The sequence below is a fragment of the Rhinolophus hipposideros genome, assembly GCF_964194185.1.
Source record: "Rhinolophus hipposideros genome assembly, chromosome: 23".
Lineage (NCBI taxonomy): Eukaryota > Metazoa > Chordata > Mammalia > Chiroptera > Rhinolophidae > Rhinolophus > Rhinolophus hipposideros.
In genome coordinates, this window is record NC_138069.1 from 25,589,909 (window position 1) to 25,604,137 (window position 14,229).

Consider the following 14,229-nt stretch of genomic DNA (forward strand, 5'->3'; position numbering starts at 1 on the left):
CAGGTACCATTCAAAATAGTAAGAGACAAAAAATGCAAATGGAGAAATTATATTTTAAGATGGAGTCATTGCATCACAGACTTCTAATGTCAGCAGGGACCTTAGTGGTGATCTTTCCTGAAATGTTCTCCCACCTTCCCAAGCTGATGCTTCCACACTTCTAGAATGTTCCTGCCCAGTGTTTCCTGCTATTAGAGCCTAAGGGTTAAGAGCTTGGGTCTGATAGTAGAATTTCCCGTATTCAAATCCCCAATCTCTACCTTGTTAGTAGTGGAAACTTGGGTAAATGATTAGGTCTCCGTTTCTTTATCTATAAAATGGGGATCAGATTAACTACCACAGGTATTATTGCATGAGTAAATGATGCATGCACGTGGCTTAGCAAGGTACCTAGCACACGGTAATTAAATGAATAAACATTAGCTTTAAAAATTGCATGAGCTAATAAATACATGTGAAAGTGCTCAAGAAATTATAAAACATCTGACCTCTGAGATGGTCCTTGTTTCGGGGCTCCACTGAACATGATCAGAATTTCTTGCAAATCCCAGCCAGCCCTTGTAGCCGTCCTGCGAATGTGTGTGATTATGCAATCTTGGTGAGGGAAGTGAGGAGTTTGGGGATAAAATGGCCTAGTCAAGTGCCAAAGCAAAAACGGATCTGTTCTTCCTCTTTCTAGCTGAGGAAAGGTAGGCTTTCCTTTCCTGGATTATCATCTGTCTGGTGGGAGTTCTGATCAGAGCAGTGCAGGGGTCAATTGGTAATGCTCAGACATTCAAGTCCATAGGTTGGACCATATTTTCGTTCCAAGGGTCTAGACTCCATCATGTCTTCATGATTTAATCCCTGGAGCCTCAGTTTTTTCATCTGTAAAATAAGGGGCCTGGCCACTTCATAGGGCTGGCGTGAGAGTGGGGTGACACTGTGAAGTTGCTTCAGAAACTGTAAAGTGCTCTGTGACAGTTAGTGACTGGCACTTTGCAACCCACACTATTTCCCTGAACACACTTGTTCTCTCTGCAGGTGATTTTAGTGGAAGCCCCCGTCCAGGAGGGTCTATGGCATTCCAGTTTACACTCCAATGGCCAGCATCCAGAGACAACAGAAAGAAGCCTGAGTCCTCTCACTAGAATCCCTGCAAAATGACTCATGTAATTGCTCTGTGTAAGTATCCTTCGCCTTCATTGTACACCCACACATTCTGATGCTCTAGTCTCCTGTGGAATGCAGAGAAAAGGGGCAGGGGGCCCATTTTCAATGCCTAGGCTTGAAGAGACCACCCATTCCGCTGGTAAAGACAGTGGGGGACTTCCAAATGTCCAAGTCAAGGCACCTGCCAATCATTCCAGACCCTCAGGGTTGTCTTTCTGTCATTCCTCCTATTAGGAGGGGGAAAGGTTTTTTTTCTCCTTTAAAGCTCCTAGGAGGGATTTCTAGGGTCTTCCCCTCAGGAATTAGTTGTAGGAATAATTGGGCCAGTGGAGTGCAGGAGATAAATCCAGCACAGCCAGTTCGCTCCTAGAAAAAGTGACCTAGATCAAGCAGCGAGTGGATGGAGGACAATCTTGGGGACCCCCTGCCACCTACTGACTTGCAGCTGAACCCACATTCCCAGAAGCATCTGCCTGGCTGGGGGTTGGGGGAGGGGGGCAGAGAGCTGAGAAAGGCGGGGGAGGGTGAAGGGGACAGCGGGGGTTGTCCCTTTTAGGGCCAAGCTCCCTGTATCACACCCCCTCACTCACCCACCCACCCATCCGCCCTGCACACAGAAAGGAGGATAAGGTGAGGATGGGGAGTCAGGGAGTGACAGGGAGAGGAGGTCGGCAGTGAAACTCTGAGCTGGCTCGGTGGGTATGAGCACAGAGCTTGCCGCCTGTGTGAATGTGAGGGGGAGGGAGAGAGAGGCAGGCTGCGCGAGGAGAGGAGAGGGGAGCGAGCGCTCCAGCTAGCATGAGGACGGCTCCTCTTTTCCGTGCTCAGTTAATCTGGCTGTCAGTTGGTGTTAACGCTGCAGTTTAAGTGCTCGGATTCCAAGGGAAACAGACAAACCTCGCAGAAGGAAGAAAGGAAGCAAGCAAGGAAGGAAACAACTGCAGGAGGAAAAGAACAGGCAGCACAGAGAGAGGAATAAAGGGAAGGGGGAGAAACACCAAATCTATGATTGGACCTGGGCTTCCTTTTCGCCAATGCAAAAAGGAATATGCAGCACATTTTTGCCTTCTTCTGCACCGGTTTCCTAGGCGCGGTAGTAGGTGCCAATTTCCCCAACAACATCCAGATCGGTGAGTGAAAGGGGTAGCCTGGGGAGGGACTTTGTGGGTCTGGCCAGGTGTGTGTGTGTGTGTGTGTGTGTGTGTGTGTGTGTGTGTGTGTATGGGGGGGCAGTCTGTGTCCCCCCCACCCCCCACGCCCAGTACGGGCTGTGCTTGGCTATCCAAAGCGGTGAGGTGATGGGAGACTTGGGCCACAGCACAGGGAGGGGGCTTCCCTTGATCAGATGAGGAGCAGAAGGGAAGTGTGTGCGCGCGCACACACAGGTACACACACACCACTCACATTCTAGGCATGAGCGTGTGAAATGGAGGAACCAGTGCTTTGGAGGAAAAAAAAAAATCACAGCAAGGAAAGAGATGGTGGGTGTTGAAGTAGTTAACTCCATTGCTGGGTAGATGGTGCCTGATTCACTTACTTATATAAATAAGTGTGGTGTATGCATTATGTGTGCGATTGTGTATTAGAAATGTATATACATTTTTGAGAGAGGCAGTGATTTCTTAGCTGGGGCAGGTCTCTTTAAAGAGACCCTCTAAGACAAGGAGTGAAGAATGCTGGGTTTATTGCAGCCACTGAAATAATGCCAAAGGCCCCGCTCCAAGTCAAGGGGGCTCCCCCTCTTGCTCTGGACGCCCCTAGCCTTCTCTCTGCTGTCTGCCGTGTTGGGCTGGTGGCCCCTACTCCTGGGATCCTGGAACTTCCCAGCCTTCCTTTTCTCCATCCCTTCGATCACCCCCCTCCTCTTAGATTTTCCATGCACAGACATTGTCTGCCTCTCTCTCACACACACATAGACACACGTTCCTCTCCCCTCCTCTTCGCTTTCCCCAGGACTGGGCTCCATCCTTTCAACTTGGAGCCACGTTTCAACATGCTGCATGCCTTGTTCCCCATTTTCCCTTCCTGGTTGTTGTTTCTCTAAAGGGACCCTCCACCCTCCCTGTATTCATGGGGCAGCTGATAGACATCGCTCTCCCTAATAAGAACAACGACTGGTGAAAGCAAAACAAACAGGAGCAATTACACCAATAACAACGTGATAACAACGTGTGTCCACAAGGGCTCAGGGATTCGGTGTGACCCGGAACCCCGCATGCTTCGGTTGGAGGCATCTGGGTTGATTTGGGTTCTGTTTTTTCTCCCCCAGTAGGGACGCAGCTCCATGAGGGGAAGTTCCCATTACTGGTTGTTTGTGTTCTTTGTGTGAGTGTGTGTTTGTGGGGGGATGCAGTGCAGGTGGTATTTTGTTGGGCACACATGTGCTGCAGTATTGGTCTCCTTAGTGGGCTGGCTCCAGGGATGGTTGGAATAGCCATGAAGTAACTTGCTTTGTTTCCTGACACCTGTTAAGCTACATTCCGAAGTGTGTCTGTGTATGTGTGTTAGTGTCACACGTAAAACAAAACTTCCTGCCTCATCTCAGAGACACTTCCCTTGCAGCCCAGCCTGTAGCTGCCTACTTCCTCATCCCCACCCCCTGTCTTTCATTCATTGCAGGGGTGGAGGAAGGGGACTGGGAAGTGTTTGGGGTGTGGTCATCTGGGGGGAAAAGGGGAGCATCGGAATCAAGAAGGGTGTTTTTGTTTTTACTCTTTAAAATGGAGGCATATGAACATGTGTAAATCACTTGTTCTTATGCATGTCACTGTTTGTGTCGGTACTTAGGCATTGCCCATACTTTGCTGATTGGAAATGTTTGGGTTGAGCTATGTGGACTTGCTTTCATCAAGTGTATTTGTATGTATTGTCATGGGTATAAATACAGAGGGGTGTATATGATATGTTTGCTCGTGTGCCTCTGCAGAATTTTCATCAGCTTTAGCTCCAACTTGCTTGTTCAACTGGTACAACCATAGTTTTGTTTTCAAATAAATGGTGGAAACATTAAATTAGAGAACAAATACTAAAAATACCACCACCAGCAAGTAGTACTTGACTCTCCTTGCACAATCTCTAAGAAAAGCCTTACAATCCATTTGTTGGTTCTTAAAAATAAACACGTACCCCCTGTATAAGAAGTTAGAAATGCATGATCCTGGGCCCATGATTCCTGTCGGATCTGAGATCAACTTCTATGTAAACATTCATTATAATTCAGAGTCTGGAAATAGCTGATTTTAGTTCCGAGGAATGTATATTAATTCATATGGATTCATTTACATGTCAATCGTAAATATAAAGCCACACACTCAGGTTTCTTGGCCCTGGAGCCTCAACAGGAGCCTTACTTGTGCTTTTTACTAGAATAGAATGTTCATATGCTCTTAACATTCTCAAGTCCCCATGTCTTTAAAGCCCAAGTTTCTACCATGCAAATACACACCACGGCAACCCCTTATGTAACAAGTCATTCCTAGGGAGCTGGGCTCATGAGTGTGAAAGATTTGCTTTGCGGAACATCAAGAGTTTTCAGAGGAAATGAATAATAAATCTGAGAGGTGACAGGATAGTTCAATTACACACAGGTCCTGGCAGGTGAAAGACCAAAAGTGTCAAAGCCAATGGGTATAGTGCCAGAGAAGCCCACAGGCTCCCAGAGTTGGTTTCACTGTACAACATTGGTTAGCACTACCCCCTGAAGGCTCTGTGCTGAGAAATGGGCTCAACACAGGACACATCAGACACAGTGAGGGTTTATGCGCATGCAAGAGCATAGGCCATTTAAGTGGTTTGCACAAGGGAGAGGCAAGGGCAATGCCACAGTTCTCTTGTTTTCAGCTCTTGACCTGAGCTGAGTTGAGGGGTGCACAGTCAAATATGTGGGCAGAGTGAGAGACAGCTAGTCAAGGCCCTTGTCCCATAAAAGCTCATCTGCAGAAGTTGAAGCCTCAGCACCCAGTTGCGTCTATTTGAACTGTCATCCCACCACTAAAGGCTACAACTAGTGCATTTGGTGTGGGGAGAAGCAAAGGGCCCATCCGGGACGGGCTGGGGGTGAAGAATAAAACCTGTCTCTAGCCCAAATACCGTGTTGCCTTTTCTCTCCTCTTAGGGGGATTATTTCCAAATCAGCAGTCACAGGAACATGCCGCATTTAGATTTGCTTTGTCGCAACTCACAGAACCCCCAAAACTCCTCCCCCAGATTGATATTGTGAACATCAGCGACAGCTTTGAGATGACCTATAGATGTAAGTAATTGCTTCTATTTCTGAGATTTCTTTCTGCGATCGACCAATGGGAGGAGGGCCTGTGGGTAGGTGGTGGTGGTGCAAAAATGACTTGAGTTGTCATTTGTCTTCATAAGAGAAAACCCTCCAAGAAAAATGTCCAGGGCCTTTTGAGTAATTCCATCAGTTGGTATTTTAGACCCTGAAGTGCTTCATAGAATGGGTTTGCTTTTTCACTGCCAGCTAACTTGAAATGCCAGCATGGTGGGTACTGGGATTGACAGCATCTCTTCTACCTCCCAGAGGTTTTCTGGTTCAGCTGAAAGTTTCGCACATAGGAAACTTCTGAGAGACATCGAATTAAAGGTTGTAACTTAGAGAATGTGATTTAAAATGCTTACACCTTTTCCCTTCCACCATTGAAGAGAACAAAGTGTCCCTGTAGCTTGATAAGAAAAGACACATGAGAAGTTGTATACATGGTTTCCCGTTTATGAAAATGACCGATAATTATTTACAAATTGCCGCCTTGATTATTTCCAAAATGCCTTGAAATGATTGATGGCCTAAGACATGTTTTGTAGGATGACCTTTGAGCATAAACCAGAACAGAAGTGACCTGAAGAAGGAGGTGGGAGAGAGAAATTTCTGACATCTGAATTGAATGTGTTATAGAATGGGGGCAACGAACACTATCCCGAGTTTTTTTCTGACACCTAGGACTGAAAAGGAAACTGTGTGGTTGCATGATTGCCATTTTATGACAGATGAAAACATAAAAATTAATCAGTGGAGACATTTTCCCTCCAGGGATTAAGCTCAAGTAGGAAATTATGATATGGAAGTGTGAGCTGAATGGGCAAGAACCATTTAAAATCCAAAATTGGATTAAATTGCCACCGTAGGTTTTGTGTGCGACTCTGGACTTGGTGATTTCTGCTGAGCTGTGGATGTTAGAAGTCACAGACCATATTTCCTTCATCTCTTCCCACATTTTCTTATGGTGGGCTCTCAGTGATTTCAGCTGAACGTGCTTTAAGGGCTCAAAATGAGAATTCAGAATTCTCCCTATCCCAAAGACCACGTAAGAAGACAATGTAGACACAAATTCCCAGAATTATGATTATACCAAATTGCATTTGTTGAGGACTTAAAGAGTGTCAGGAACTGAAAGTACTTTATAGACAGTTACAGTAACATTCATTACCATTTATTGAGCATCTGTTTTGGTCTATGCAATGTACTAATTGCTTTTCATGTGTTAGTTCATTTAATCCTCACAAGAGCTCTGCACAACACTATGTTCTCTTTTAGAAATGAAGAAACTAAGGTTGCCACAGGTTATATAACTTGCCCAAGGTCACCCAGAAAGTAAATGGTGACCCTAAGAACCATGTCCCCGGGCACTGTGATAGATACACCAACCCCATGGTAACCTGATCAATTTTACTGAGATTACCCAAGAAGCAAAAGGGAGTTGTGTGGGTCTTGTAAGTCAGTAGCCTAATAAAGCATCTAAGAAGAAAACCTTATAGTGCTTCAAACTATAGCTGCGATTTTTTTGTACAGGAGTGACCCACTGAACAAACAAAACAGCAATTCTGCCTTTTGGTACCACTGAGGTTGAAAATCTTGTCTACTGTGTTACTCATTACCCATAAAAAAGAGCTGAAGTTTGATTGTTAAGTGGTAGTTCTGTGAAATCATCCCTATGGAAAGCTAGAATGATACTGAGTAGGTATTTGGTCATCAGTTAACCTCCCATTCCTTCCGATATGGCTTAGAGTAGGGTATTTCGATGGATCTGTGTGTGGGCGTCTATCTATCTAACAAGGACCTGACATTATGGATAATCCCTTGCACGCATGTGGATACGCTCACATGCGTATTCATGGGAGGGACCCCATAGCATTTGTCATACTCTCCAAAGGGTCCACTACTCAAGAAGGATTACTTGCTTAGGGCATCAAGAAGAAGAAATGGCTAGCGTGTGTATCCACTCAGATTGCTAAGATCTGTCTACAGCAGAGCTTGGTGGAAAGACATGTTAACTGCTATCCTGGTGTCAAGATGCTGACTGGCAGGACAAGATAATAAAAGACAAAAATAGGAGGAAATGTTCTGAGGCCAAAGGTGACGCTTCTGTATTGTTATCTCAACAACCCAAGACTTCATCTTTAATAGGGTTGTTGGCCATTTATCGAGAGATTGAAATATGATACAGGCAATATTATCCACGTGGTTAGTAAACTTGGAATGAATGGATCTGGGTCCTTGAACTTGATTCCTGCCGTATACCAGTGTACAGGTTTCTGTGAATCTGATTATTCTTCAAATGTTTCTTCCATGTTGTGAACCAAGGTGGACACTGGACAAAGAGATAATAAGAGGCCTTTGCTCAAAGTAGCTGACAGTCCAGTGGGGGCCACTGCTAAGGGGATTGTCTGAGAAGCAATAACGGTATCTTGTGCTTAGGCCTTTAGTTTCTTCTCTTTAGCTCCAGGATCACAGGGGGTATGGAGCAATTTGGGTGGTAATGTGGCATTGTAATACCCAACCTGCCTGGAAGATTCTCTTGTTAATATCCGTATGAGGCTAGAGAGTCCTCTGGGGTTATGGTCATGTGGTCCATTGGTCTGGGAAACTGTACATCTGTCCCAATTTGAAGTGAGTAAAAAAAAATGTCAAAGGGAGCAGAGAGGTTTTAGGTAGGATATAGTAATTAATCATTTATGGAAAAACAAGAAAAGTCTCTTATTGATTTAATTTTAGGTGCTTTTTCAAAATCTCGCCTAGTAGTTACCTTAACTGCCCCAATCTTACCTCCAAAAAAACCCCAAATCTTTGTTTTTTCATAATTTTTGCTGTCATTTGATATTTCCTGTGTATTTTGCTATTCATTATCTTTCCACCAGAGGGTGGAGAAAGGAAGGGAGAAGTGTAACGGGAACTATTACTACTAGATGTGTTAGCAACAGGGGATTGGAAAGAAAGAGTGGTTAATTACAGCAAGGAGCTACGGAAAAGGAGTACTGCAAGTACCACTGGCCAGAATGAGAGTTTTGTGTCTTCTTTGCATTCACTCTTTCTCACTTTCCTTGTCTGCCATCATAAAGGGACAAAGTCATTCAATCAGCAATCCCAAATGCCTTGGGATCGCCTCTGAGCATTCTTCCAAGCTTACAGGGGCAGATCTTGGGAGACTATGCATAGAGATGGTAGTTAGCACCAGCTTATCCTGGTGCCTTTGTGGTGAGCATAAACAAAGGGACAGATGAATTACTAATTGGCCTTCCATTAGTGTCTGAGGAGCACTGATGCAATTTAATTCCTACCTTTTCATTCATTCATCCATCCATCCATTCATTCAGCAAATACATGCCAAATGCCTACTTCAAGCCAAGCACTGTGCCAGGTGCTAGGAATCTAATGGCCAGCAAGGGAGACACAGCCTGTTTCCTTATGGGGGTTACAGTTTAGCCCAGAGGTCCTCCAACTTCAGTGCACATAAAATTTACCCAGGGAGTTTCTTTAAAGCAAGACCTAGGGGTGGACTCAAGACTTCCTGAATCAGAATATTCAAGAATTGGTCCTATAGGGATTTTCTAGTAGTTAGTAGGGGAACCAAACTTTGAGGAACTCTTGAATATGAAAAGGCTTCTACTCCCTTAGCAAGCATTTCTGGGCCCTTCACCAAACCCAGGCATGCTATTAGGCTCTAGAAATGCAGACAAAAGGAAGACATATTCCCTGCGCCAGAGGACCTTATCCCTAGTAAGGCTGACTGTCCTATAAAAAATAATAATAAAATGTAATGTTGTATGTGTTATAGCAGCAATTTGTAGGGAGTGTTAGTGGCCATTCTGAGGGTGGTGGTTGAACTGAGTTCCAACGATAAATAGAAGCTTTCCAGGAGGACAAGCTGATGTGGCTGGAAAGGGATGAGGGAATGGCAAACGCAAAGGGAAAGAGGACACTGTAGAGTTCTGTTCTCCCCCTGCTCTAACTTCCCATGGCACTTCATGGCTGGGCCTCTCACTGAACATTGATCAGGTACTGCAGACGGGATCACCAAATGGCCATCCACAGGCCAGTTTTAGGACAGAGTTTGAGAATCATGGAATTTCACATCAAAATTTGGGTATCTCAGCTCTCTCTGAAATTTCAAAAGATCTGACAATAGTAAATCCCAGATTTGCTAGGATGGAGCTGGCAGTGTCCTGTCTGGATGGCTTCCTTCCCAAGCAGCCCACTTCTCTCATTTTCTTTCCCTGCCTGGCTCCTGAAATCATTGAGTTTTTAAACCCCAGTGGATTTGTCCTTAAATGTTGCCGTGTTGTGTGTTTATACGTCAACTGTCCCAACAGAATGTGAACTGCTGTCCAGAAAGACCATGTATATCTATTGTTTGGTGATGCCGGAAACATCTGTCACAGGGCTATTCCTCTAACACAGATGAACAAATGTCTCCGGGAGCCAGGGAATCACACGGAGTAAAGATGCTGAGAGCCTTACCAGCAATCAGAGGAAAGGAGTGTGCTTAATTAGAGGGGGACTCTCTCTGTCCTGGACCTTCTTAGGAAACCCAAGGGCATTCTAACAAGATTTGGGGCATTGGCAACAGGGAAATGTCTGCTTAGCTCTTGCCTGAATATCCTTCATTGCTTTCAGAGTGGCAAACTAAGAGTCCACAGATTTGTTTTGCTTGACTTGCACGGTGCTTTTTAAAATTTGACATAAAATCCAGATTTCTAGCTTCCTTGAAAAAATGTTGGGCACCAGGCAACCCTGGAACCACATTTCTGCTCCGTTTCTATTGTCCGGAGCTGAGAAGTGCTGCTTTCTTTAAGTATGAGGCATAAATTCAAGTTTACCAAACACTCCCTATTACACGTGTGGCCAATGTAACAAAGTAAGTTGCTTGCCCACACCTGTAAGCAGCCCAAATACCTGATTTATATCCTTGTGCGTCTGTTGTTTCATTATTTCATTCTATTAGTATCTTCAATTTGTAACAAATAGATGAGGACAGAAAAGAAATGCAATTCCGGCTCTCAAAAAATTAGTCTGTATACCACAACTTCTTTATCCATTCATCTATTGAAGGACATTTTGGTTGTTTCCATGTCTTGGCCACCGTAAACAAAGCTGCAATGAACATTGGCGTACACGTGTCTCTATAGAGGAATGCTTTTATATTTTTGGGGTAGATACCCAGGAGAGCGATTGCTGGGTCATATGGTAATTCTATTCGTAATTTCTTGAGAAACCTCCACACTGCCTTCCATAACGGCTGCACCAGTCTGCATTCCCACCAACAGTGTATGAGGGTTCCTTTTTCTCCACAGCCTCTCCAACACTTGTTACTATTTGTCTTATTGATGAAAGCCATTCTGATTGGGGTGATGCTAAGTGAAATAAGTCAGACAGATAAAGCAGAGAACCCTATGATTTCACTGATATGTGGTATATAAACCAAAAAGAACAAGACAAACAAATGAGAAAGAAAAACTCATAGACACAGACAATAATTTAGTGGTTACCAGAGGGTAAGGGGGTGGGGGGTGTGTGATGAGGGTAAAGGGGATCAAATATATGGTGATGGAAGGAGAACTGACTCTGGGTGGTGAACACACAATGGGATTTATAGACGATGTAATACAGAATTGTACACCTGAAATCTATGTAAATTTACTAACAATTGTCACCCCAATAAATTAAAAAAAAAGTTAGTCTGTATATAGTAATAAAAAGCATGGAGGACTGGTGGTGGGGTAAACATGGATTATTTTGCAGACTTACTATGTGGCAGATACTTCACATAGGTTGTCTTATTTAAGTTTTGTAGCAATTTTAAAAGGTTATTATCCCCACTTTATAGATGACGTGACTGAGATTGAGAGAGGTTACATGTCTTCGCAATATTATGCATTGAAAAAGAGCCAAAGCTAGTATCTGAAGCCACCTTTGAGGTTTCCTAAACTCAGTGAGCTTTCACGCTTTCAAGATAAATAACTATGTGGACACAAAAAAGTGAAACAGCAGGACAAAAGCCCACCACAAGAAGTGCCATCATAAAGTTTAGAATTAAGAGCTAAGACTTCCAAGGCAGAACTACATGGCTGCAGATGAAGAAATCTTAAGATGTGCAGCTGGAATGAGCATTGACGGGTAGAGCAGGTTTGGGCAGTGAAGTGAGAGGAAGGTATTTTTAAGTGGATAAAATCACAATATTTCTCCTCCCCACCTCCCACCCCCAACCACTACAGCACATATTTGTTTGGGGAAGGTGGAGAGTTCAGTTTGTTCCTGCATCCTCACTACGTTCTCAGATATCTGCATTTCTGCCTCTCTCTGGTTGATGTTACAATCCGATTGTGGCTCCTCCATTTTCACCTGGTGCCCTCACCATAAGACATGCTGTCTTCAATATGTATCTGTGGTTGGCTCTTGGTTCTTGTTACAATACTGATCATCATAAGCTCTTCGTGTGCAGGAAAATGTGTGTGAATGTTACTTCTTCTGACTAGTTGGAAGACTTCTGCTGAGTTGGGAGAGGTTACTGTCCTCCTCTCAGATACTCGAGATAAGGTATAGGACATTTGAAAAACTGTAACATCATGCATTTTTATTCAAAGCACTTTTAGTATCGCCCTCTATGGAGCATATGGGCCATCACTGCCCCATCTATGCCCTGGCAGACAGCACTCATTGATTACAGAATTCTTTCCCACTGACTCTTGACATGGCCTTAAATTCCCTCTCACCATAGCATTCTAGGCAGCTACTACAAATCGGTTGGAGTTAAAGTCGATGTAAGAGATAAAATCCATTTGCCTTTATACGGCATTACACTAGGAACTGAAGAAAATAAAATGTATTAAGCATTGATTTTCCCCTTGAGGGGCTTAGGTTCTTATAGAAGAAATACACACACACACACACACACACACACATATTCAGAGGAGCAAAGGAAAACTTCCAGATGGAGGAATCAGACCAAGTTTCATAAAACAAGGACATCTAGATTGAATTTAGAAAGGCAGGTAGGATGTGGACTGGAGGACACATACACAGACATAAACACACACACACACACACACACACACACACACACACACACACACACACCAAATTCGATGCTGTGAAAACTATACTAGATTGAGATTTGAAGACATAGGTTCAAACGCTGGACCGACTTCTTAAAATCATTCATGTGTAACATTGGAGAAGTACCTCCCCAGCGACCCAATGCTTATTTGTAGAATGAAGCTCCTGTGATCTCCAAGAGTTCTTCTAGGGCTGCATTTCTGTGATGAGACTGTATGGAAAACTCCAGGGATTAACAATCACGAGGAGAAGCTCTTGTACCAGCTTTTGGTTGGAGGGAGAATCACTAAACAGACTGAGAATTGAAGGAAAGCTCTGAACTTGCCCCCACCACCAAGTGGCACATTCTGTCAAAGCATGGGTGTTAAGCTGACTGTGGGCCTCAGGTGCATGCATTCACTGTTGAACAAATATTTATGGAGTGCTTACTACCGTGGACAAAGACAGAAAGCAGCCCTGTGCTCCTGGAGCTTACTGGCTAGTGAGGGATTCTGTTAGTCAAATAATAATACAAATGTGTGTATCATTACAGGTTGTGGTAAAGGTGTGAAAGAAAGGGCCATGATTCCCTGGAAGCATATTACAAAGGAACCAGCTCTGGGCAGAGGAATGAATAGCTGTTTGAGCTGAGAGCTCAAGGCTTTCGATGAGGAATATTCTAGAAGCTTCCTGGGCAGAGGTGGTGAAGAAAATTGGTGGAGGGAGTGTGGGGCTGGAGAGGGTGGCAAGGGCCAGGCCTGGTGGGCCCTGTTATGGATTTTGAGTTTTAACCCAAGAGCTGTGGGAAACCCACGGAAGGGTTTGAGGCAGAGAAGGGCCACATTCAGGTTTCTGTTGTCTCACCGGGAATCAGATGCTCCAGGGACTTTGCCACTTTCACGCTCCCTGGAGACTTTCTGCGAATGTAGCAATGACCTTTGTTCCTATACTCTTGTCTCCAGCTTGAGATGGAGTCCGGCGCATGGGCAGATGGATGGGGACAGGACAGAAGCTGGGGGGATGGGGAAGCTGGTGATTGCGTGTAGGGCTGACTTGTATGTGGCTCTGTGCTGTGCCTGTGGGTGTACCCATGAGTGTGGGAGGCTGATCCAGCACCAGGCCTGGAAATCTGGGGAGCATGTGTGTGGAGGCAGGGAATCAGCTAGGGTCCTCACTTATTTCATCCACAGGGAAGGCCACACAGCACTCTGTCTTGGTCTCCAGTCAAACCAGACACCTCAGTGGTCCTCAAAATCACACCGCTGTTTCTTCCACTTGCACCTGCAAACTGTTCCTCCCGTAGTTCCCTGTCGAAATTCAGTCCCTCTGGGCAGTGCTGGCTCTAACTTCATTTTTCCATTAAGTCTTCCTTGGTTTCTGTTGTTCACACCCTCATGTTTCTCTCAGCCCTTTTACCTGCCCAGAGCAGGTGTTACACTCAGCCCTGGGTTTTAGTCACCTGTCTTATCTGCCCGACTGGACTAAGCAACTTGGGAGCCGTGGCCTCGTTTTCTTTAGCTTTTCATCACAATCTCCACCCGAGAACAGGGTGCAGTGGTGCTAGTTGAATGAGTGAATGAATGGATGAATGAATGAGTGAATGAATAAATGAATGAATGCAGGCATAGCTGTATATTATGTAACTTCAGTGGCAGTGATGAGAATAAGCCTGCAGGATTGCTGTTTACAGAGTAGTGCTTTCATGTCATAAGTTTTGAGAGTTCTAGCAGGCCGCACTGTAAATTCCTGTGGAAGGC

The 14,229-nt window shown here is 44.6% G+C and overlaps 1 protein-coding gene across 2 annotated transcripts in view; it reads left to right on the forward strand.

The window, feature by feature from the left end:
- Positions 1–1,885: 1,885 nt before the first annotated feature.
- GRIA1 (glutamate ionotropic receptor AMPA type subunit 1) overlaps positions 1,886–14,229 on the forward strand; it is a 283,850-nt gene continuing 271,506 nt past the window's right edge. Inside the window, exons 1-2 of one of the 2 annotated variants that reach the window (XM_081034833.1) lie at positions 1,886–2,282; positions 5,267–5,404. In XM_081034833.1, coding sequence (XP_080890959.1) covers positions 2,201–2,282; positions 5,267–5,404 — 220 coding nt within the window. In that variant the 5' untranslated portion in view covers positions 1,886–2,200. The remainder of the gene's footprint in view (positions 2,283–5,266; positions 5,405–14,229) is intronic. The other variant, XM_081034834.1, reaches the window with a different exon arrangement.